This window comes from Echeneis naucrates, chromosome 4, assembly GCF_900963305.1.
Source record: "Echeneis naucrates chromosome 4, fEcheNa1.1, whole genome shotgun sequence".
NCBI lineage: Eukaryota > Metazoa > Chordata > Actinopteri > Carangiformes > Echeneidae > Echeneis > Echeneis naucrates.
The window spans coordinates 13705803-13723928 of record NC_042514.1 but is presented as its reverse complement, the minus strand read 5'-3'; the positions used below and the strand labels follow the sequence as shown (position 1 = coordinate 13723928).

Here is an 18126-nt window from a genome sequence, read left to right as displayed (position 1 = left end):
ATTATTCTGAAATTATGCCTTAAATTATAGATATTATCTTATTACGTGTAACAGAGTATTTTGACAATGATAGCGCCTCTCCTCTCTCCTGAGCTCACCCTCCATGTCCCACCATGGTTAAAAACAGCCGCTGTCAGGAGGAACCAAAGTTGCGGGGAGGGGGGGACGTTTTTCTCGGGAGCACGTCGATCCGCCGGACTCTCCGCCTCCTCGTGTCCCTGTTTCTGTCTGACACACGGAGCGGACAGCTAAAGAGGCTACAGGCGGAAGGTGAGGAAGCCCAAGCTGTCACATATCTAACAACCCGACCGGACCGTGTGCCGACTCAGGTACGTTCTTTCCAGGCTCTCGGTGTTTGGATTACAGCTCTGTGCTGTCGCTTTCCGCGGAGAAGATGGCTGTAGACAGGAAGGACGGCGACGTGAAAACCCGGAATACTTCTCTGGGCGACGTTAACTTTGGTGACAGGTTACACTCGGCCTTAGTTTACTTGTGAGAAGTAGCTGGATCAGGATCAGGTTCGGGGTCGGGGTCGGGGTCAGGGTCAGGGTCAGGGGAGTTTGTGGGCTCCGGAGTCGTCCAGCACTGTTGTGTTTCCAGCCCACACACCGTGACTTTTAGCTGAACTGTTTCCAAGACAACAGTTTTCTGGAAGGTTCCTGTGTGTGTGTTGCACCTCAAAGCAGCTCCATTATCGCTAAATCCACAGATATCCGTGACCGCAACACTGACAGAAACATCCTTGCATTTATTTTTTTACTGTGACGTATCAAAAAAAAAAAAAAAAATCAATCTGGAGTGATCTTGAATTTTAGTTTTTAAAGCTGCTAACTCCGTCCACTCGCTTTCCATTAAAGGTGTCATCTGCTTCTAGAACACGTGATAAACTTTATCATTATCAAAATGCTAAGTTCTTTATTCACAAACAGAAGTTTTGCTAATTCGAGTCTTTAAACTCGAACTTTAACTTAATCATTGTACTGTCATTTTATGCTTGCTGTGCTATTTCAAATTATTCAAATTATTCAAATTATTGTGTACCTTGTTGGTCCTGCACATATAAATAAAGTTGTTTTTGTTTTTTGTTTTTTTTTAAAAAGCTTTTTCTCGGACAGATATCAAATTTAAATACATTTGGGTGATTGACCAGCTTACTCATAAAGGAATGAGGGGAAAAAAAAAAAAAAACACCGTCCTGCTGTGAGTTATGACAGGAGTCTGCAGATTGTGTGGACATTTAGTCAAATAACAATAACAAACAGCTATTGGTGTTATTTCAAGGTGTGCATCAGAAATCTGCACCTGCTGTGATTGTGTCTAACAGATCTGAAATAGTTGCACTTTTACACGGTTCTTTTGAATGATGTTAAATCTGGCCATACTCTTATTGTTGTATGTGTTTGATTACAGAAACTGCGAAGTTAAGAAGCTTCAGCTGCCCTTCAGATAAAAAAAAGACAGGATCCAAGAGTACAATACCCAAAGCATTCCTGGAAGAGGAAAAACATGGCCACAGAGCAGGAGCCCACCTTCACGGTCAAGCTGCTGCAGCTGCTGCTGCTCTCCACCTACTGGGGAATGCAAATTTGGGTCACCTTCATTTCAAGTTGGTACCATGCACACACTAGATAAAAGTAAACAGGAAAGTTGGTAACACAAATGAGGGTTGACAGAAAGCGAGATAGAGAGTGGCTGCCACAGAATGCATGTAGGAGTTTTGTTGGAATGCTGTATGCACAACTCATGCCCAAAATTTGTCCTTCAGCACTTGTCCAATGATAACTAAATCATACAGAATGTGAGTAGAACCATATTGAGGTGCCTTTGTATCAGCTGTAACCCCCCCCCCCCCTTTTTTTTTCATGCCCATCTCTACACCCACAACCTGATGGGCTTTTAATATGGCTCATTAAATAATCATTAAATAATCCAAGGTGTGCCTACGGGTTGTTTACAGAGCAAAGCCGTTCATATTCTTGACAACATGCTTTGCAGAAGTTATAAAAATTCTCCCTTAACCTCTAGTACATTGTAACATCTCAGCATCCTGCCAGTATTCATCAACAAACCTTGAGTTTCTTTCAGGTTTGTACTGATGTGCACCATGGCTGTAACTATGCAAACACACTTGTGGGAAATTAGTCTGTCTACAATTGTAGCGGGACGACACAAGATATGGCATGTTCATAGGAGCTATATTTTTGTGTACTCCAAAGGGGAATGCTTTTGTTTGAGGATACTTATATAGGTCTGACCTGAGACTGAATTCTGAGATCTAATTTAAAAAAAGAAAAAAGCTACCATTTAAGTGTTTTTTTTTTTTTTTTTTCCACTGTATTTTAGTAACTTACTGTTTCCCCACTCTCCCGATGGGTTATTCTTATTTCTGCACAGGCTTTGTGATGGACAACCACCTGAATAGACATACTTATGGGTTTATTCAGAGTCGTCTTGTCCCATTCTACCTCCACCTTGGTTCAGCTTGTGCCTTTTTTAACCTCACCATCTATGCTGTGTACCATCCCAGTGACATGCTGAATGACCGGGAAGCCTTTCAGGTGGAATGCCTTTTCCCATATCATCATATCGCATAAACCTTGCTGTGGAGTATTACCTCACACTCAGCCTCTGCTTCCCCCACCAGATCTTCATTTTCTTTGTGTCGGTGACAGTTGCAGCGGTCAACGCACAGTGGTTTGGCCAAATGACATCGGAGATCATGGCAGATATGCACCTCATTGAACAGGCATGTGGACTGGGCCAGGATATCGGCCTTTCATCTAACCGTGAGGCTTACGCCAAGTTGTGTGAGACAGATGTCAAATACAGACACCTTAGCAGTCGCTTGTGGTTGTACAGACTACTGTCCGCTCTCTGCAATCTCTGCTGTATAGGCTGCAATTTTTACAGTCTCTGTTATATGGCTGAGAACCTTGTCACGCTGTAAAATTTACACAAAAGTTGGGATGTAAAATTGATGAAGCATAGTACTTACAACTCTCGCAATGTTTTGTATGAAAGCAGTAAGTTATATATTTAATAGAAAATGTCTTTCTGTCTCTGCCTTAATTATGAATTAGATAATCCCTGATGTCGTTTTGTTTTGGGAAAGATGAAAGCATGGGCATATATTTCAGCTTCTGGTTTAGCATTTGAAGTTTAATTGAACTTATTGCTGGAGGGATACAAATCAGTGAGCGCTGCCTCACCTTTCACCCAGTGTGCTAAAGGCTGGAGGCTGCTTTGTGTTGAGTTGTGTTGTGTTGTGTTGAGATTTCTCTTTACTATTACCTATTACAACATTGTGCCTTAAAGAATGTAAAGTAAATCAGAAAGTGACTTAATGCACTGCACTGCTTTTCTATACAGATGCAGTCGAAAGTTTGGACACACCTTCCCACTTAAAGGAACAGAAGTGTCAAATCTTTTGACTGATACTGTATAACTCATAATAAGGGAAGTGCATCGTTGTTGCTCTGTCGTGTGCTTCATGTTTGGGTGGTGTTTGAACACCTATTTGACAATGTGGTGCTACATGTTTGTCTGGATTCATTTAGGTCATCTTAAAAGCACCTATGGGACTGTGCTCCACTTCCATTCATTGTGATTGGTTGTGTTATCTTTGTCTCTCCCTGCTGTCACTGGGGTGAAAAAGCAGCATTCAAACACTTTCACTAAATGACACACAATCAGTTCTGCCACTTTGGCAGCGATGATTTCATTGTATTGTTAGAAACCAAATGCATTAGTGTTTTTAAACAGTTCCGGTGTACTAATATGTAAATGAGCACGTTATGAAATGTTGTCACTCAGCAGGTTGGTTTGGTTTTGGCAGGCCTCCAACAGACAAATCTGTATTCAGCAGGTGAACGTTGACCTGTATTAGGGACAGGGATCAAAAATACTGGTTTTGCTAAAAAGGTGTCACAGTTCCAATAATGAATGGGAATCTTACAAGTTTTTTGGGATGGTAGAAAGCATTGTTAAGATATATTGACATTTTAACTACTTTTGTCTTACCCCACAATAACCTTTGCACTATGATTCAACACTTTGCAGTTTAGCTCCAGTAACACATTGATAGTAACTGTAGTTACATGACGTGACATGTACATGACTAATGCTAGATGTGGCTCTATCATCACCTGTCACTGGACTCCCATCTCCTAATACGACAGCCAAGAAAGCATCATGATACTTCATCGTAACCACGACTAGCATTACATTAACTGCCAAAGCTGTAGCCATCGCAGTTATAAGCACAGCCACAGGGAAAGAGACTTTGGGTTGAACCTGGTCAGTATTGAAAACAGCCTTCCCATATGTGCTGTGGCCATGAGCAATATAGCTGCAACATACATACATAAATATCAGTAGAAACTCTTACTGTATGCTGTTGTCATAGCTCAGACTTTCTCTATGGGCAGGAGGGAATGCAATACCAGATTAGATTTTTCACTTAACATCCCAGAATTTTCACCATATGTTGCCAGTTCTAACTGTGCAGCTCACTACAATCTAAGCAGATCTTATTTGTATTGGTGAGGGATTATAAAAACATTATCAGGCCTGTAGCTGGAGTTATGTGTTTTTATGTGCAGCTTTATAAATCCTGTATCTCTGAATGTGTTGAAACCTCTTCACGTGTGAAAATTATGATCTGGCTGCAGGCAACAAGACAGTCACAAGTAGCATTAAAGTACATGTATATTTCAGTTGTGAATGTTTTGTGCCTATAGTATGTTGTGGGATATATTGTGTTTTTGCTAACCAATGTTAATTAACCAATGCCTGCTATGGCACTGTTTGTTTCCTGTTTCTATGTCTTGGCATGCAATATGACACCAAAGGTGGCTGGGTGAAGTATCACTAATAACTCAGATGATCTGAGCAGTGACAACAGTATACAGAGCCTGAAATTCAGCTTTTTGTTTATTTTTGTCCTTATTGTGGATGGATGAAGTTGCTTCTTATAAATTTAGTTTTGTTGGCAAAAACAATGCAATATTACTTGGTGGTTATTTTCAGTTCTACAGTTTTTCTATGATGTTACCTCTCAGGCTAGCCAGTTTTCACTTGTGTCAAACTAACTTGCAAGTATTTGACAACTTTGTGTTTTAACATAAAGGCTGCATTATCATCATATTCCCCGAAGAACTGTCATGAGCTGGTAATGGTGGTGGGTCAATATGAAAATCTATACATGTTTTGAAGAATATGGTCTATTTTTGAATAAAAGCATGCATTTACATTCTGTAATTTATCTTCGGTCTTTTTTATTAAAATATGATCACTGGAGTACTGGAGTGAGACTGGTAGACTTGTCTGTAAATCTGTAAGTGTAAATATTAGAAATGAACATTGTTTGGACTCCTATAATGATTGCGCTCAGGGTGTATGCCTGCCTGTATAGAGTCAGTAAGGAATATTGGCATCCTTTATACATGTGGTGTGATTTGTAAGTTGGTTTTACATAAAGTGGATAAAAGATTTAAGGTATAAAACGATCTATGTAGACTTGATCATTGGTACGGGTAGGATAAAATTCTGAAAAGGAAGGAATGATACATTGCTATACTGGCATGGATAATGAATGGATGTAATGTTTTTCTAGTCACAACAGAAGAGCTCAGCCTTTCTCTACAAATAATAATCTGTGTTTGAACATTATGATCTGGCTGTAGAAGAGATGTATGCTCATGATTCGCACTAAAACTAATGTCCACAGATAGAACAATACCAAAACATTCATAGTATGACTTATGCGCTAGCTTTTGATATTATGGAGAATCGAAGACAGATACAAGGTGAATAGATTCATTTTGTTTTTTGACCAACAAATGTGGATTAATCCACGAAGTCACCAGAATGTTTTAATGTAAAAATACATTGTATTTCAGCTACAAAACAATGATAACTGTTTAGGGTGAGATCGGCGTGAACATTTTATGACATACTCCATCTACAAAATGTATATTAGTCTTAAAAAGTAATAAATATAAAATTATGTGGATTAAAAAAAAAAAAAAAAAAAAAAAAGGCAAAACACAGACCTGACTATTAAAAGTTTAGGTAACCAGGTTTCTCCTGAATACTTAAAAAAAAGAAAAAAAGGAAAAAAAAGTGTAAAATATGCTTCAAGAAGGTTACAATAATCCCACTCAACACATGAAAGTAACAGACAATCTTGTTTCACCCTTTTGTGTGACCAACCTCAGTTCAAAGTGTGATAAGATGTGGGGAAAAAAGGACTAGGTCCCCTTGTTTGTTAATTCTGCATAGAGAGAACCAGCTACAGCTCTGACATCCTAAGCAGACATTTGATAATAATGAAGCGTAATGTAAACGTTATTTTGAAATCATCTTTCAAAAGGAGGCAGTAACATAATTTAAAGCCACAATCCTTGTTGGCAATCAACAGCTCACTGCCCATCCACTTTGGTTATTTAAAGGATGTGGTTAGATCATGACTATACCTCTGTAATACATGTACAACAGTGTATTCGCAAAAATCAACAGATATGTACTAAAAAGTGAACCAGATGACGACAATGTCAGTGCATCTCATTGTGCTTAGAAGGCATCTAAAGTTACATTCCTTGTAAACAGCAAAACAGAAAAGGCAATAAAAAAAAATAAGGATTGTGCCTTTAAGATTAACCATGACATTGTATTCCCATGATTTGTCAAGACACACCCACACATAAAACTGCCCCTGCCTTTCACTCCTGTCTTCAGGAAACATGATGTCATCCTAACTTAATATTTAATTTGTTCAAATGTCAGGAAACTGCTGTAATATAAATAACACTGCTTCAATGTTTCCCTTCCACTCAATACTCTGAAGTACAATATCAAAATACAAATGTTTAAAAAGAAAACAATATCAACCCCCAATTGCCCTGGAGGGTTTTGTAACCATGGCAGCAACAAGAGAGTCATGGCTGCTTTTGTCATAAATTCACCAGCTTTGCTACAAAAAGACTCCATAAATAAAAGTTGTACTAAAAATAGAGTTTTCCCATTCATCATCATAAAAACGATTAAATCCAGTGTTACTGTCATACAACCACCTTGCCCTTGATGTCCAGTTTGTTGTTTTCACTTGTTTTGCTGGACTGCTCCTCTGTGAAAGTGATGTAGGAGTACACCAGGCTGCCTGCAATACTGCAACAAGACAACATCAGCAGAATGTGACAGATGTGAAAGACAATCTCTAATCTGATGAGCCAGCAGTAAGACAGAATAATGAAACCAGCCTTTAACATCAGGTAACACTAAACTTGTCTGTCACATCAGTGTTGAGCTGAACATGCTGCAACACATCAAACTGCCTACATTTATCAACCAGTTTCAGCATGTTCATCTGAATTCCTGCAGATGTGTAACACATGAATGTCAGCTCTGTGTTACCATTCATTTTTTCCTTTTCTCAACAGAAATAAATGAGATGGTAGGCCAGCAGGAGATGACAACACCGCTGTATGTCAATGTGGTCCTTCTAGCTCTCTCTTTTCTTCATATTTACAAAACTGTACGGGTTTCCTCCCAAAAGACATCATATTTGAATTAACTGATGACTCTAAATCGTCCGTAGGTATGAATGTGAGTGAGTGGTTGTCTGTCACTGTGTGTTAGCCCTGTCCAGGTTGCCCCCCGCCCTTGCCCAGTGTGAGCTGAGATTGGTTCCAGCAACCCCACAACCCGGAAACAGATAAAGATGAATGAATGAATGAATATCCAATGCTAAATTTAAATGATGGAAAGCCAGACAAGTGAAGAGTTGGGGGAGATATCTGCTTTGCAACTGAAAACAGTCTGACATTTGAGATGACCCAGGAAAAAAACTGAAGTATTTCCTACCTGATATTCAAACCGATGAAGTTAGTCCATGAGAAAATGTAGTCCCCACTGAACACCATCCCAATATACGTCACCAGGACATTCTGCAAAACAAAGAAAATATTAATTAAGTTTGTGAGTTTTGTTTAAAATCGACTTCACACATATATACGGCTCACCTTGATGCAGCCCACAATGGTAGTTGTTAAAGCAGAGTTGTACTGTGTGCAAAGCACAGTAGAATACATCAGAACAAACCTGCAGAAGAAAAAGTCATTATTTTACTCATACCCTAATACTTGTTCAAGGATGAAATCAGATTTCACAATGTTAATGCAATATTTTAGACATGTTCAGTAAACCACTGGCCAACTAGACTAGCCTATACTGTAGTCACAATGCTACAAAACTTCATTATAATCCAGATGTTCAACGCTGGTTCAAAACACACTTGCACAAAAGCATGCATGTCACACATTAACTTTGGTCTCTGTCTTACCCCATGATACATGAGAGGATGAACTGGCTGAGGAAAAACACATCAGACCAACCATCATATTCCGCTGCCTGAAAAGAGAGAAACATGAGAAACAGGAAATTTCTTTTGAAAACCACACACAAACAAATATAAAGCATCAATCAACAAGAAAAACTAGATACATTTTAAATTCAAGTCAATGCTTATTAAAGTATTAGATCTAACATTAGGTGGAGGAAGAAGACTAAAGGCTGACGTAGTGGAGTTCACTGTTGTGTAACACTTACAGACCATGAATGGGAATACGATAACACTCTTATACCCTGGTACACAGCACACAAAAATTCAATGCTGAGTTTCCAATAGCTTTAAAAGGGAGTAGTCTGTATCTCCACTGCGGTTACTCAGTGGATGGGAATTGTAGGCACTGCTGTAATAACTCTACTAGGTGCATAATAGCAGCTTTGTGCTGTTCTGGCTGCTGGGCCCCAGCTGGGCAAACCAGAAGGTCTCTGCCAAAACTGGCCAACAAACAGACAGCTTATATTAACAGCATACGCCCATGCCTTCACATATGTGCACTCAGTTCAAGTTCGGATTAAACCTTGCAAAAACTGATCGGTAATAGGCAATAACTGCGCTAAATTGACTTCAATCCATAGTTTAACCACTGTTCAAAACAAGACTTTACAAGTCTGTTTGTATAAACTGCCATGGAAAATAGTTTCAGTGTTTTAATGTCAACTAACTCATGAAAGACAGCTGAAACAGTAGAAATCTTACCTTTTGCAAATCTCCTGTCATGTGAGCCAGCAGTAGTGTGGGAAGTACCATAAATAATGCATTATAATACAATAATCCATATTTCCCCAACTCCTGTAAAAGAGAATATAGAAACAGATAATTATGGAGCAACACAGCAGAGTGTTATGTAAGTTTTTCAATGCATTCCTCACTAAGTAGCATACAGATGTCGTGCATGGCCGGCCCACTGCACAACACAGAACCTCCTGTTAGCATCCATCTGATTCCATTTCACATGTCTCAATTGTCCACTACCTCACAATATTAGTCACACACTCCTCTGTCTAGCTCAGCGGTAGAAGATGGTGCTCAAAACAGATCACAGGCTAAATACGGACCTAGTTCTGCTGCTGTAATGTGAGAACCAAGCTGTCTTCTCATGTGACATAAAAAGCCAGACTACGACAACTTACAAGCCTTTTTCTGACTGGACAATAAAACAGTTACTAATTAGACTTTTAAAAATAAGGCAACACATTCTTTATGTACATTAATGCAACAGAGGAGCAGGTTTAAATATGGATTATCGAATCCACTTAATGGGGAGTGAATGGAACCCACTCAACATGTGTTCCTTTGGCCCAGACACTGAAGGACAGTGCGTTCTCTAAATTCACCAACATCAGCTCAAGGCCAAAAACTGTTCCAAGCCAACAATGGCAACTATTCATCAGCTGGTGCCGCCTCATACCTTTGCATCTAATTTTTGTTTCACGTAGGCTCCATTGGCTGCAGTTAGTACATCATTCAGGAGAATGAACACGTAGCCTTGCAGGTCAAAGGACAAATCAGCGCTACAGAGAAAAGAGAAAACAAAGGAAAGTTTTCTGTCACTAAGAATTTCACTGCAGGCATTCTCTGCTTCAGCAGAACTCCTTTACCTGCAGATATACAACATGTGCCTAATGACCCTGAAGACAGCATCATTTAAATGGTCACATATATCAGGAACACCCTTTGTAGTAAAGGTAATTCTGCTTTGCTTAAAAGCTGAGACACCTGGATGTAAGGGAACTTACCTTGCAGCTATAAACGCCCCAAGGATCATTGTAAATACCGTCAGCTGGACTGGCCTGGAGAATTTCTTCCTGCCAAAGGTCAAGAAATAGAAGAGCAATGAAATTCAACCCAAATGCTTTGAGCTGCAAATAAAAGCCACTGACACAGTACAAAGGGAAAGGCTTGGTTTTCTTTTACTAAAGTCAGTCTCCAATAAATTCAAGGACCAGCAAGAAAGCCAAAAAAAGATGGGTTACTTTGATACGTGATGCGTGATCTGTCATGTGCAATCTTACTTGAGCAGAAATCCCTCAGCAAACATTGTGAATAAAATGGAGAACCTTCTGAGGACAGTAAACATTGGCAGACTGAAAAAAAGAGAACATAAATTGCAATAATTAATAGTTAGGGATTAAACTTGAACTTGGCATGCCCAATGAGCTCATGATGCTGAATGAACTTCCCTTCAACAATCATTCAACTATGACAGCTTGGCAGCAGATACTTACTTAAGTCTTTTGGTTCCAAACAGACCAGTAATTTGATTTCCCACATAAAGAAGAGGTAGAGGAAATGTCTAGAAAAACAATACATTCAGGCATTGTGGTTAAAAGCAATGCGTTAGAAATTACTTCACAGTTGAGGCAGCTGATGGACACAAAACGTACAGCAAAAATGTCAGCAATGGCTCCACTGTTTCAAAAACTTACAAGTTGTGTATCATCGCTATCTTAAATGACTGGCCTTCATCAAACTGGACATATGTGAGCTTTGGGCTATTTTTCAAGCCAAACAACACAGGGGAACCAGGGAGTCCGGAAGCCAACGACGGCCATTTTCATTCAAAAACAGGGGGGATAGGAGTCTCACCTTACGAGGTATGGTCTCATCACAGTCCGGGAAGCTGATCACCCTGGCTGCCTTGCCCACCCACAGCACAAGCACAGTGGCCAACATCTGCACACACACACACGAAATTAAATCACTTCTAGCTGTATGCCCCCTGGGTGCTGTTTGCTAACATTAAATACGTAAAGATGACACGAAACTTACTTGACCAATTCCCACACATATTGAAGAAGGGAACCTAAAAAAAACAGAAGATTTGTGCTCTCGTTACTCCCAGTGAACCTGAACACAGGCAGGTACAAACAGATACACGTCTGTGAAGTCTCCCTAAACTGCTAAATTAGCTGAGGCTCTTCTGTCTGAAGTCCTAAAGCCTCGCCGGCCAAAAGTTGCTATTAGCTAATGAGCCCCGCTGCGTCTGTCTCCGCTAACCGACTTCCAGTAGCACGGTTAGCTAACACGGTAGCTCTCCTACCAGAGCCGTTACCTGTAGTTGGTCAGGATGCTTTTATTCACCACGACGATGAGAAACGAGCTCAGCCCGTAAAAGCCGGCGGCGAACAGTCTGACGAGCAGCGGCAGAGGTTTGTCCGCCATCCCCAACAAGTTCTCATTCCTGTGCGGGTATCTGTGCCATGGCTGTACTCTCCTCTGTCTGTCTGTCTGTCTGTCTGTCTGTCTGTCTCTCTCTCTCTCTCTCTCTCTCTCTCTCTCTCTCTCTCTCTCTCTCTCTCTCTCTCTCTGTGTCTGTGTGTGTCTCTCTGTCTCTCTGTCTGTCTGTCTGTCTCTCTCTCTCTCTCTCTCTCTGTCTCTCTGTCTGTCTCTCTCTCTCCCTCTCTGTCTGTCTCTCTCTCTCTCTCTCTCTCTCTCTCTCTCTCTCTCTCTCTCTCTCTCTCTCTCTCTCTCTCTCTCTCTCTCTCTCGCTCACTCACTCACTCACTCACTCACTCACTCACTCGCTCACTCACTCACTCACTCGCGCGAGTGCGCGCGCACGCGGCCCGAGATGTCACAGCACAACTTCGGTCCCGGAGCATCACAGAGCATTAAACCTGTTCGGTTGATCTGCTGTCAGTAATTACCGGCACACAGCTAACCGGTTCGTGGCATCCCGGTCCTCAGCTCTAACTGCTCCTTTAACGCAGCTTGGACATTCACAGTTGGAGCTGAATGGAGCTTTTGTCTTTCCTGCATCTGTAGTTTAGCCGCACATTTTCGTCCATGTTGGATTGACAGACAGCTGCTCGGTTACACTTCCTGGTGTCTGTGCATGTGATCAATTTAGCCCAATCACAAGTGGACTTCACAAGCGGACTCTATATTTCAGCTTTAAAATGTTCTGTTGTTTCAGTTTGGATGTACGCAGTTGAGGAGGTCATGCAGACTTGGTTTGAAGTCATCAAAGCTATTTTTTTTCAACCTTTCTGCAGATTTTATACGGTCATCCATACTGTGCATGATTTTAAAATTGATTGTTTCACTTTTAATTTCCTTCATCACAATACCAGTGGGGCATATATTTACATGACCTTGATTGTACCCTGAAAGTATTAAAGGAATTGACTTTGGAGACTTCTGAGCTTGGTGGACTGGATTCCTGTGGAGGTTTTTTAAGGCCCATCTTCACACAAAGTACCTCTTTGATTGATCACCATGGAAAAATAAATAACAGAACTAAAATTTAGCCCTGATCCTAAGATGGGCAATTCTCATTAGGATAAAATGAACTTTAAAAGTATTTGGTTGGTGATAGTGGCAAAACACTTACAAATAATGGCAATGACATCACATCCAATTTTTATAAAACAGATTATTATCAGGCTTGGTATGAAGGTGATATGTCACTTGGTTTTCATGCTGGAAATGTGTCAATCGCACAAATCAGGTTTCAGGGAGTGTTTTTTCTTACTGTAATTACATTGTAGGTCAGCTCATCGCAAGTTTTGTTTTGGTGATTGACTGACTGTAAATATTTATTGGCATGCTCATGGGAATAGACCACAGAAAAAGTGTTTCCTTTAACATTTTTTTTTTTTGCAATATTGTATTCTCAATTTAAATTGGCCAATCAATCTCATTTCAATAATCAATGACAGTGTGAAAAAAAAGTCTACATTTTTCTTTTTTTGCTAAAATCACAAACAAAATGAAAACCAAACTATCTTAGAGTCTACCTCTAGTTTTGTGCAGTTAATCCCACTCTTTCTGGTTAAGCCTCTCTAGATCTTTGTTACTTGTTCCTCATAATTTAGTTTTTGTTTTCATACTATAATAGGTTCCCCATATGCAGCAGTGTAATGGCTGCACACTCAGCCACACATGAATATTAGAAAGTTAGTAAACCAAAACAAAAACCGCTCAGTTTCTTTGTAACATTTTAGGTTCATTTTGTCCTCATTTAATTAGTTTTCATAAAACACCACATACACATCACATGCACATAACAGAGGACCAATACTGGCATGACACATAGGTTCATACTTTAGCAAACACACACATTTTGTTCACTTGTATACAGTCAATACTTCTTGTTTGATCTGTTCTAATTATCATTTGTCAGTTTACCAGTGCTGGGGCTGCTGATTCTTTGCTTCCATTCTGGAGCATATCTTGGCTGGCTGGAGCAGAAGATGTGCCCAGGGAACGGAGGGCTAAATTACAGGAAGCAGTTAATTGGTTCCTACCAGCTGCCACCTGGGGGAACTGGTCAGTGTTTTCATTTGGTGGGTCAGTTTGTTATGTGCATGTCTCTTAAGCTTCTTTAGTCAGAAACTGGGTATAGTTGTTTTTATGGGCCAAGACACATCTGATACACTGATGAACATTGCTATGTTGTTGTTCTTCATAGTTGTTTATGAAGATGTTGATCTTGGAATGTTGTAAAATTTTAAGTGTGTTTGGGATAATTTCCTTTGTTAACAAATAAAATCTTTCTGGTCACTTTTGACCTAGAACAGAACAGATGTTACTTTACATGATTGTATACAAATGTTATATGGTTTCAAAACAAATGTGCTTGGCAACTTCTACCCAAAGTGGTCTGTGATAAACATGATATTATGCTTAGTCTGATTATTTCTTATAGTCAAAATATTCAAAATTGTCAAAATTAGAACTCAAGATGTTTAAGCTCAGATTAATGAGGCATACAGGCCATACATAACAAATAGAAGTTCAAAACTTGTAATGTTCACAAGAACTTGACAAGTTTCTAAAAAAAAAAAAAAAAAAAAATCATACACAACGGGTTGTGTATTACTAGTTTACTAGTCTTATTTGAATGGTCAGGAAGACAAAATTGTTAAACGTGACAGGCACACAAGGGTTAAGCTAGAAGCATTTTCACAGATCTTAGGTCTAATTATAAATAATCAGTGAATGAAGGCCGGCTACCTGACCTGTCCTTGCACGGACCCATGTGTATTTTGGCAGGTGGTTGTGTGATAATAACCTGACATGTCCCTGATAAGAAATGTATCCCTGCATGTGCCACGTTGTCAAACAGTAGGTTGTTGAGTGAAACCAATACTTCTCTCCTTTCTAAAAAACGGCAGCAGTGGACATCTGATGTGAGCCATGTCTGGACTAAATGCGTCTCTTGGATACTTCCTGGCTGTTGTTATTTTTGCTGCCTCAGTTCAAATATTTGCAAAAAAATGGCCACGTTTTAGCTTCATTTGCGAATTTGCCTCCTCTTTCATGCTGGTGGCATGTTGGCTGGAGGTGCAGACCATTGTGGAGGTGGGTGAGTGGGCTGGAGGCCTGGGTCCTGATGTGACCGTGACCATGCTGTTCATGGTGCTGCTGACCCACGGCGTGATCTGTGGGAAGGCGTCTGGGAATCCCACCCTGGTCGTGCAGAAGTTCCTGCTGCTGGAGACCACCACCTTGCCCACTTTGCTTGCTGTTTTAGCCCAGTTCCTCGGGGCCCATATAGCCTGCCTTGCTGCTCTGTACTACTGGGACCTGGAGCTGACAGATATGCATATGATTAAAAATCTAATGGCAAGAGAGTGCAGCACATCTCTGCTGGTATCTTTGCGTCAGGGGTTTTTCACGGAGTGTGTTTGTGCGCTGATCTTTCACTTGGTCCATTTAAACCTGCAAGCAAGGTCTGCTCTGATCCGGGTTCCTCTGATTGCGCTTCTGTTCACATTCCTGTCACATACAGGTAAGTCTGAACTGAAGTTGGACCTACTTTTTTCATCCATTCATTAAATCAATTCATAATTCTCCTTTACAACAAAAACATTTTTATTTTATGGGGAGAGGATTGAAGGAATTGATTTTTTACAACATTTGAAAACAAAACATGAAATTATGGGAACTAGCTGGGAAATCAGTTACAGATGCTCTCCTCCCTCTGCTATGCCAGAACATGTTAAAATTAGGCAGAACTTTTTCTTTTTAGCAAATTGCAGTTTTTCTCAGTTCACCAGTTGCAGCCTATGCTGACGTTCTCATGTCCTCAAACTTACTATCCCTGGCTTTCCTTAAGTGAAAAATGTAAAACTCATTAAAACAGAAATACCACACAAAATGTTTTCAAACACCACTGTTTATGCTATGATCCCCTCCTTCCCAGATCCCAGGAAGGATCTCATAATTTCAAGAATTCTTAAAATATGGCCGGTTTTCTTCGTGTTATGCCAAGAGTTTCTCTTTGATCATTTTGTTTTTGTGGTTTTGTAACAGGACAACATGCTGTGTTTTTAGTCTTTAATGGAAAAGGAAGTAGACACTAAAGACTTCTTTGACCACTAAAACGGTGCAGCTGCCATAAAAATATTTTCCTGTTCCAATTTCCAGCCAGAAGATTCACCTCAGCTTACATGAATCCCTCTTTAGCCTATGGCCTCACCTTCCAGTGTCCCGGATTCACCTTCACAGAGTATGCATTGGTCTACTGGCTGGGTTCTCTCACAGGTAAATTATTAAATAAATCAATTGCGATATTAATTCATCAGCTTTCGGGTCTTTCAAAGTGAACCCACTGCTCACAGTGTTTTGTCTGTTTTCTAGGCATGACTCTGGCTCTTCTCTTGTACATGGGTCATATTCCAAGGATTTTTGCCAAGAATCTACTGTATTTCCAGAAAACACGATTCAAAGTGCCAAAAGCAGACAAAGGAGAAAAGAAGAAACACTGAATCAAACTTCCTTTAGCAGAGTACTTGAATGTAAACTGTCAAGAAATGTTTACTGCAACTTAACAAGCCTGTGTAGACAACTTGAATTAATAGCAATTAAAGAGAAAAAGAATTTTCCATTGATGTCTGATGTTTTCAATTAAATTTAATCAATTATGGATTTAGCCTTTCCTTTATAACAACCCCATTTTCACCAACACAAGTTGGGAATCTACTCATTAGCAGTATCATTAATGCCACCCAAAAAACAAAAACATGATCTCACCGAGGCCAACAATGCTAGATATGCTAGACAATACTTACATCATCTACAGTCTGACAACACAGAAGCACATATCTAACCCCCCCCCCAAAAAAAACTGAAATAAAATAAAAATCAATCATCAACATTTAATGGCAAAAAGATGGAACTGCTGCTACGTGCTGGCAGAACTCTGGACAACCTTGGATGAAGAAGATGTTGATTTATCAGGTTCTGGGTCTTTTTTCTTTTTCCCTTTAGGTTGATTTTTAGCTGAGCAATCTGGATCTGTTGACAGGAAGGCAGAAAACAAAGCTCAGTACCAAGTGTTAGCCTTCAAGTCTTGTGTAATTTTGGATATGTGGTTTCTGACATGTGGTGTAGACAGTTTACCACACATCTCCCATTGTATTCAAATGTTAAACTGCAAAAAGATATCACACCAAATACTTCATCTAAATACAAATCATTAGTCTAGCATACTTTGAGATTTGTCACCCGGTTGCTTTTGTTGCTCCAGCTGTGCTTCAGGTCGATCTACCCATAAACAATAATCTGGATTATTCAGCAGAGTCTTGCTCTGGCCACAGCTGAGACACCTTACCACAGTGAAACGGGTCTTCTTCTTCTTTCCTGAAAAGACATGGCAAAAAACTGTTTAACACTTAGTATGTTGAGCAAGGTAACATGGGAAATATAAACAGCAGTAATTAAGCAGTGCTTTTCACTGACACACTTACTCCGTTGTCTTATTGTAGCAGTTACACCAGGGATGAGTAATGCACAGCATTTCTTGCATAATGTTCTCTTCACTGATGGGTCTCTGCAATAAGATTAATCATTACTGACATTGAAAACTCTATATATTATTGTATGGAAACAACTTCATTCAAGAAAAAAGTATTTGAAGATGTCAACACCATCAATATACAAGTCCATCTCTCTGAGCCACACGATCTTTATCCCCAAACCCAACTGGTTCCAAAAAAAAAGGAAAAAATTTAATTACTTAAAATACGATTTCAGAATGCTAAAAAAAATTCTAACAAATACAACTTTCCAAAATAAAGAAGCTAGAGTTATTTGTGAGCATTACACGAGAATGAGTTTATTGCAATATATTTACTATAGTGACATATGATCCACCTTCAAAATAAAACTAACAAACCATCGTCTCTGGAGGATGGACTTAACTTACTGCCTGAGGACTAAACGTCTCGCAATGGTCCTCTGTGTGAAGCAGTAGAAACGAGCCAGCTCCACATTGTCCGGGTTTTGAGATAACACCGTGTGTGCAGCCTGCCGACGAATTAAAACCGGAGAGGAAAAGCAAATCATGACTTAGGCTACATGCTAGCTAGTTAGCCAAGCAATCAGCGATAAGGCCCATATTTGCTGTTCATTCCTCACCTGGTACAGATAGTTCAGTCGCTGATAAGCTTCTTTGTCTTTGACGTGCTGCGCCATTATATATAAAGGTCACATACAGACAGAGGAACAATTTTATCTTCTTGCTTTAGCAGCCTGAACGCCACCCGGAAGGACTACCGTCAGACTTCCGGGTTACGTCTCCGGATTTAAAGCCTCTACAAACTTGTCTGGTTAAAAAAAAAAAAAAAAAAAAAAGAAAGATTGTTAGTACTTCAAAATAAACACATCATACAAAGTACCCTGGTGAAGACAACCCAGCTTTTCTGGTCACAGAGTTGGTTGTAGTTTAAGAAAATGGCGATACGAACAGCACACCAATCATTTTCACGACC

At 39.9% G+C, this 18126-nt stretch overlaps 4 protein-coding genes across 6 annotated transcripts; 2 read left to right on the top strand and 2 right to left on the bottom strand.

Annotated features, from left to right (window-relative positions):
- The first annotated feature begins 178 nt into the window (after positions 1-178).
- On the top strand, positions 179-5306 carry LOC115042034 (transmembrane protein 205). Of its 2 annotated transcripts, none has more exons than XM_029500034.1 (4): positions 179-270; positions 1411-1606; positions 2395-2558; positions 2645-5306. In XM_029500034.1, exons 2-4 carry the CDS (start codon positions 1507-1509, stop codon positions 2945-2947), a joined length of 567 nt encoding a protein of 188 aa, XP_029355894.1. In that variant the 5' UTR covers positions 179-270; positions 1411-1506; the 3' UTR covers positions 2948-5306. The 2 variants fall into 2 exon arrangements, with proteins under 2 accessions (XP_029355894.1, XP_029355893.1); XM_029500033.1 differs by having other exon boundaries at positions 190-329.
- Positions 5307-6042: 736 nt separating this feature from the next.
- slc35d1a (solute carrier family 35 member D1a) lies at positions 6043-12190 on the bottom strand. Of its 2 annotated transcripts, none has more exons than XM_029499736.1 (12): positions 12055-12190; positions 11177-11210; positions 10994-11080; positions 10633-10700; positions 10420-10491; positions 10144-10212; positions 9816-9918; positions 9104-9196; positions 8342-8409; positions 8022-8100; positions 7864-7946; positions 6043-7167 (listed from the first exon to the last, which is right to left on the bottom strand). In XM_029499736.1, exons 3-12 carry the CDS (start codon positions 11078-11080, stop codon positions 7062-7064), a joined length of 828 nt encoding a protein of 275 aa, XP_029355596.1. In that variant the 5' UTR covers positions 11177-11210; positions 12055-12190; the 3' UTR covers positions 6043-7061. The 2 variants fall into 2 exon arrangements, with proteins under 2 accessions (XP_029355596.1, XP_029355597.1); XM_029499737.1 differs by lacking the exon at positions 12055-12190 and adding an exon at positions 11460-11737.
- Positions 12191-14548: 2358 nt separating this feature from the next.
- aqp12 (aquaporin 12) lies at positions 14549-16195 on the top strand. The gene is made up of 3 exons (XM_029500256.1): positions 14549-15143; positions 15782-15898; positions 15995-16195. The coding sequence occupies exons 1-3, from the start codon at positions 14549-14551 to the stop codon at positions 16120-16122; spliced, it is 840 nt and encodes a 279-aa protein (XP_029356116.1). The 3' UTR covers positions 16123-16195.
- On the bottom strand, positions 15246-17917 carry rpp21 (ribonuclease P subunit p21). The gene is made up of 5 exons (XM_029500257.1): positions 17774-17917; positions 17562-17662; positions 17104-17186; positions 16847-16996; positions 15246-16651 (listed from the first exon to the last, which is right to left on the bottom strand). Exons 1-5 carry the CDS (start codon positions 17828-17830, stop codon positions 16539-16541), a joined length of 504 nt encoding a protein of 167 aa, XP_029356117.1. The 5' UTR covers positions 17831-17917; the 3' UTR covers positions 15246-16538.
- Positions 17918-18126: the final 209 nt, after the last annotated feature.

Bases quoted from the DNA above. Each gene is read 5' to 3' on its own strand.
- LOC115042034 (XM_029500034.1), top strand. From the start codon at position 1,507: ATGGCCACAGAGCAGGAGCCCACCTTCACGGTCAAGCTGCTGCAGCTG. The intron at 1,607-2,394 runs GTTGGTACCATG...ATTTCTGCACAG, and splicing joins TTGGGTCACCTTCATTTCAA to GCTTTGTGATGGACAACCAC. The intron at 2,559-2,644 runs GTGGAATGCCTT...TTCCCCCACCAG, and splicing joins ATGACCGGGAAGCCTTTCAG to ATCTTCATTTTCTTTGTGTC.
- aqp12 (XM_029500256.1), top strand. From the start codon at position 14,549: ATGTCTGGACTAAATGCGTCTCTTGGATACTTCCTGGCTGTTGTTATT. The intron at 15,144-15,781 runs GTAAGTCTGAAC...TCCAATTTCCAG, and splicing joins CACATTCCTGTCACATACAG to CCAGAAGATTCACCTCAGCT. The intron at 15,899-15,994 runs GTAAATTATTAA...TCTGTTTTCTAG, and splicing joins CTGGCTGGGTTCTCTCACAG to GCATGACTCTGGCTCTTCTC.
- slc35d1a (XM_029499737.1), bottom strand. From the start codon at position 11,569: ATGGCGGACAAACCTCTGCCGCTGCTCGTCAGACTGTTCGCCGCCGGC. The intron at 9,919-10,143 runs GTAAGTTCCCTT...TTTTCTCTGTAG, and splicing joins GGGGCGTTTATAGCTGCAAG to CGCTGATTTGTCCTTTGACC. The intron at 8,410-9,103 runs GTAAGATTTCTA...CTCTCTTTTCAG, and splicing joins TGACAGGAGATTTGCAAAAG to GCAGCGGAATATGATGGTTG.
- rpp21 (XM_029500257.1), bottom strand. From the start codon at position 17,830: ATGGCGCAGCACGTCAAAGACAAAGAAGCTTATCAGCGACTGAACTAT. The intron at 17,663-17,773 runs GTGAGGAATGAA...ATTCGTCGGCAG, and splicing joins GACTGAACTATCTGTACCAG to GCTGCACACACGGTGTTATC. The intron at 17,187-17,561 runs GTAAGTTAAGTC...ATCTTATTGCAG, and splicing joins AGACGTTTAGTCCTCAGGCA to AGACCCATCAGTGAAGAGAA.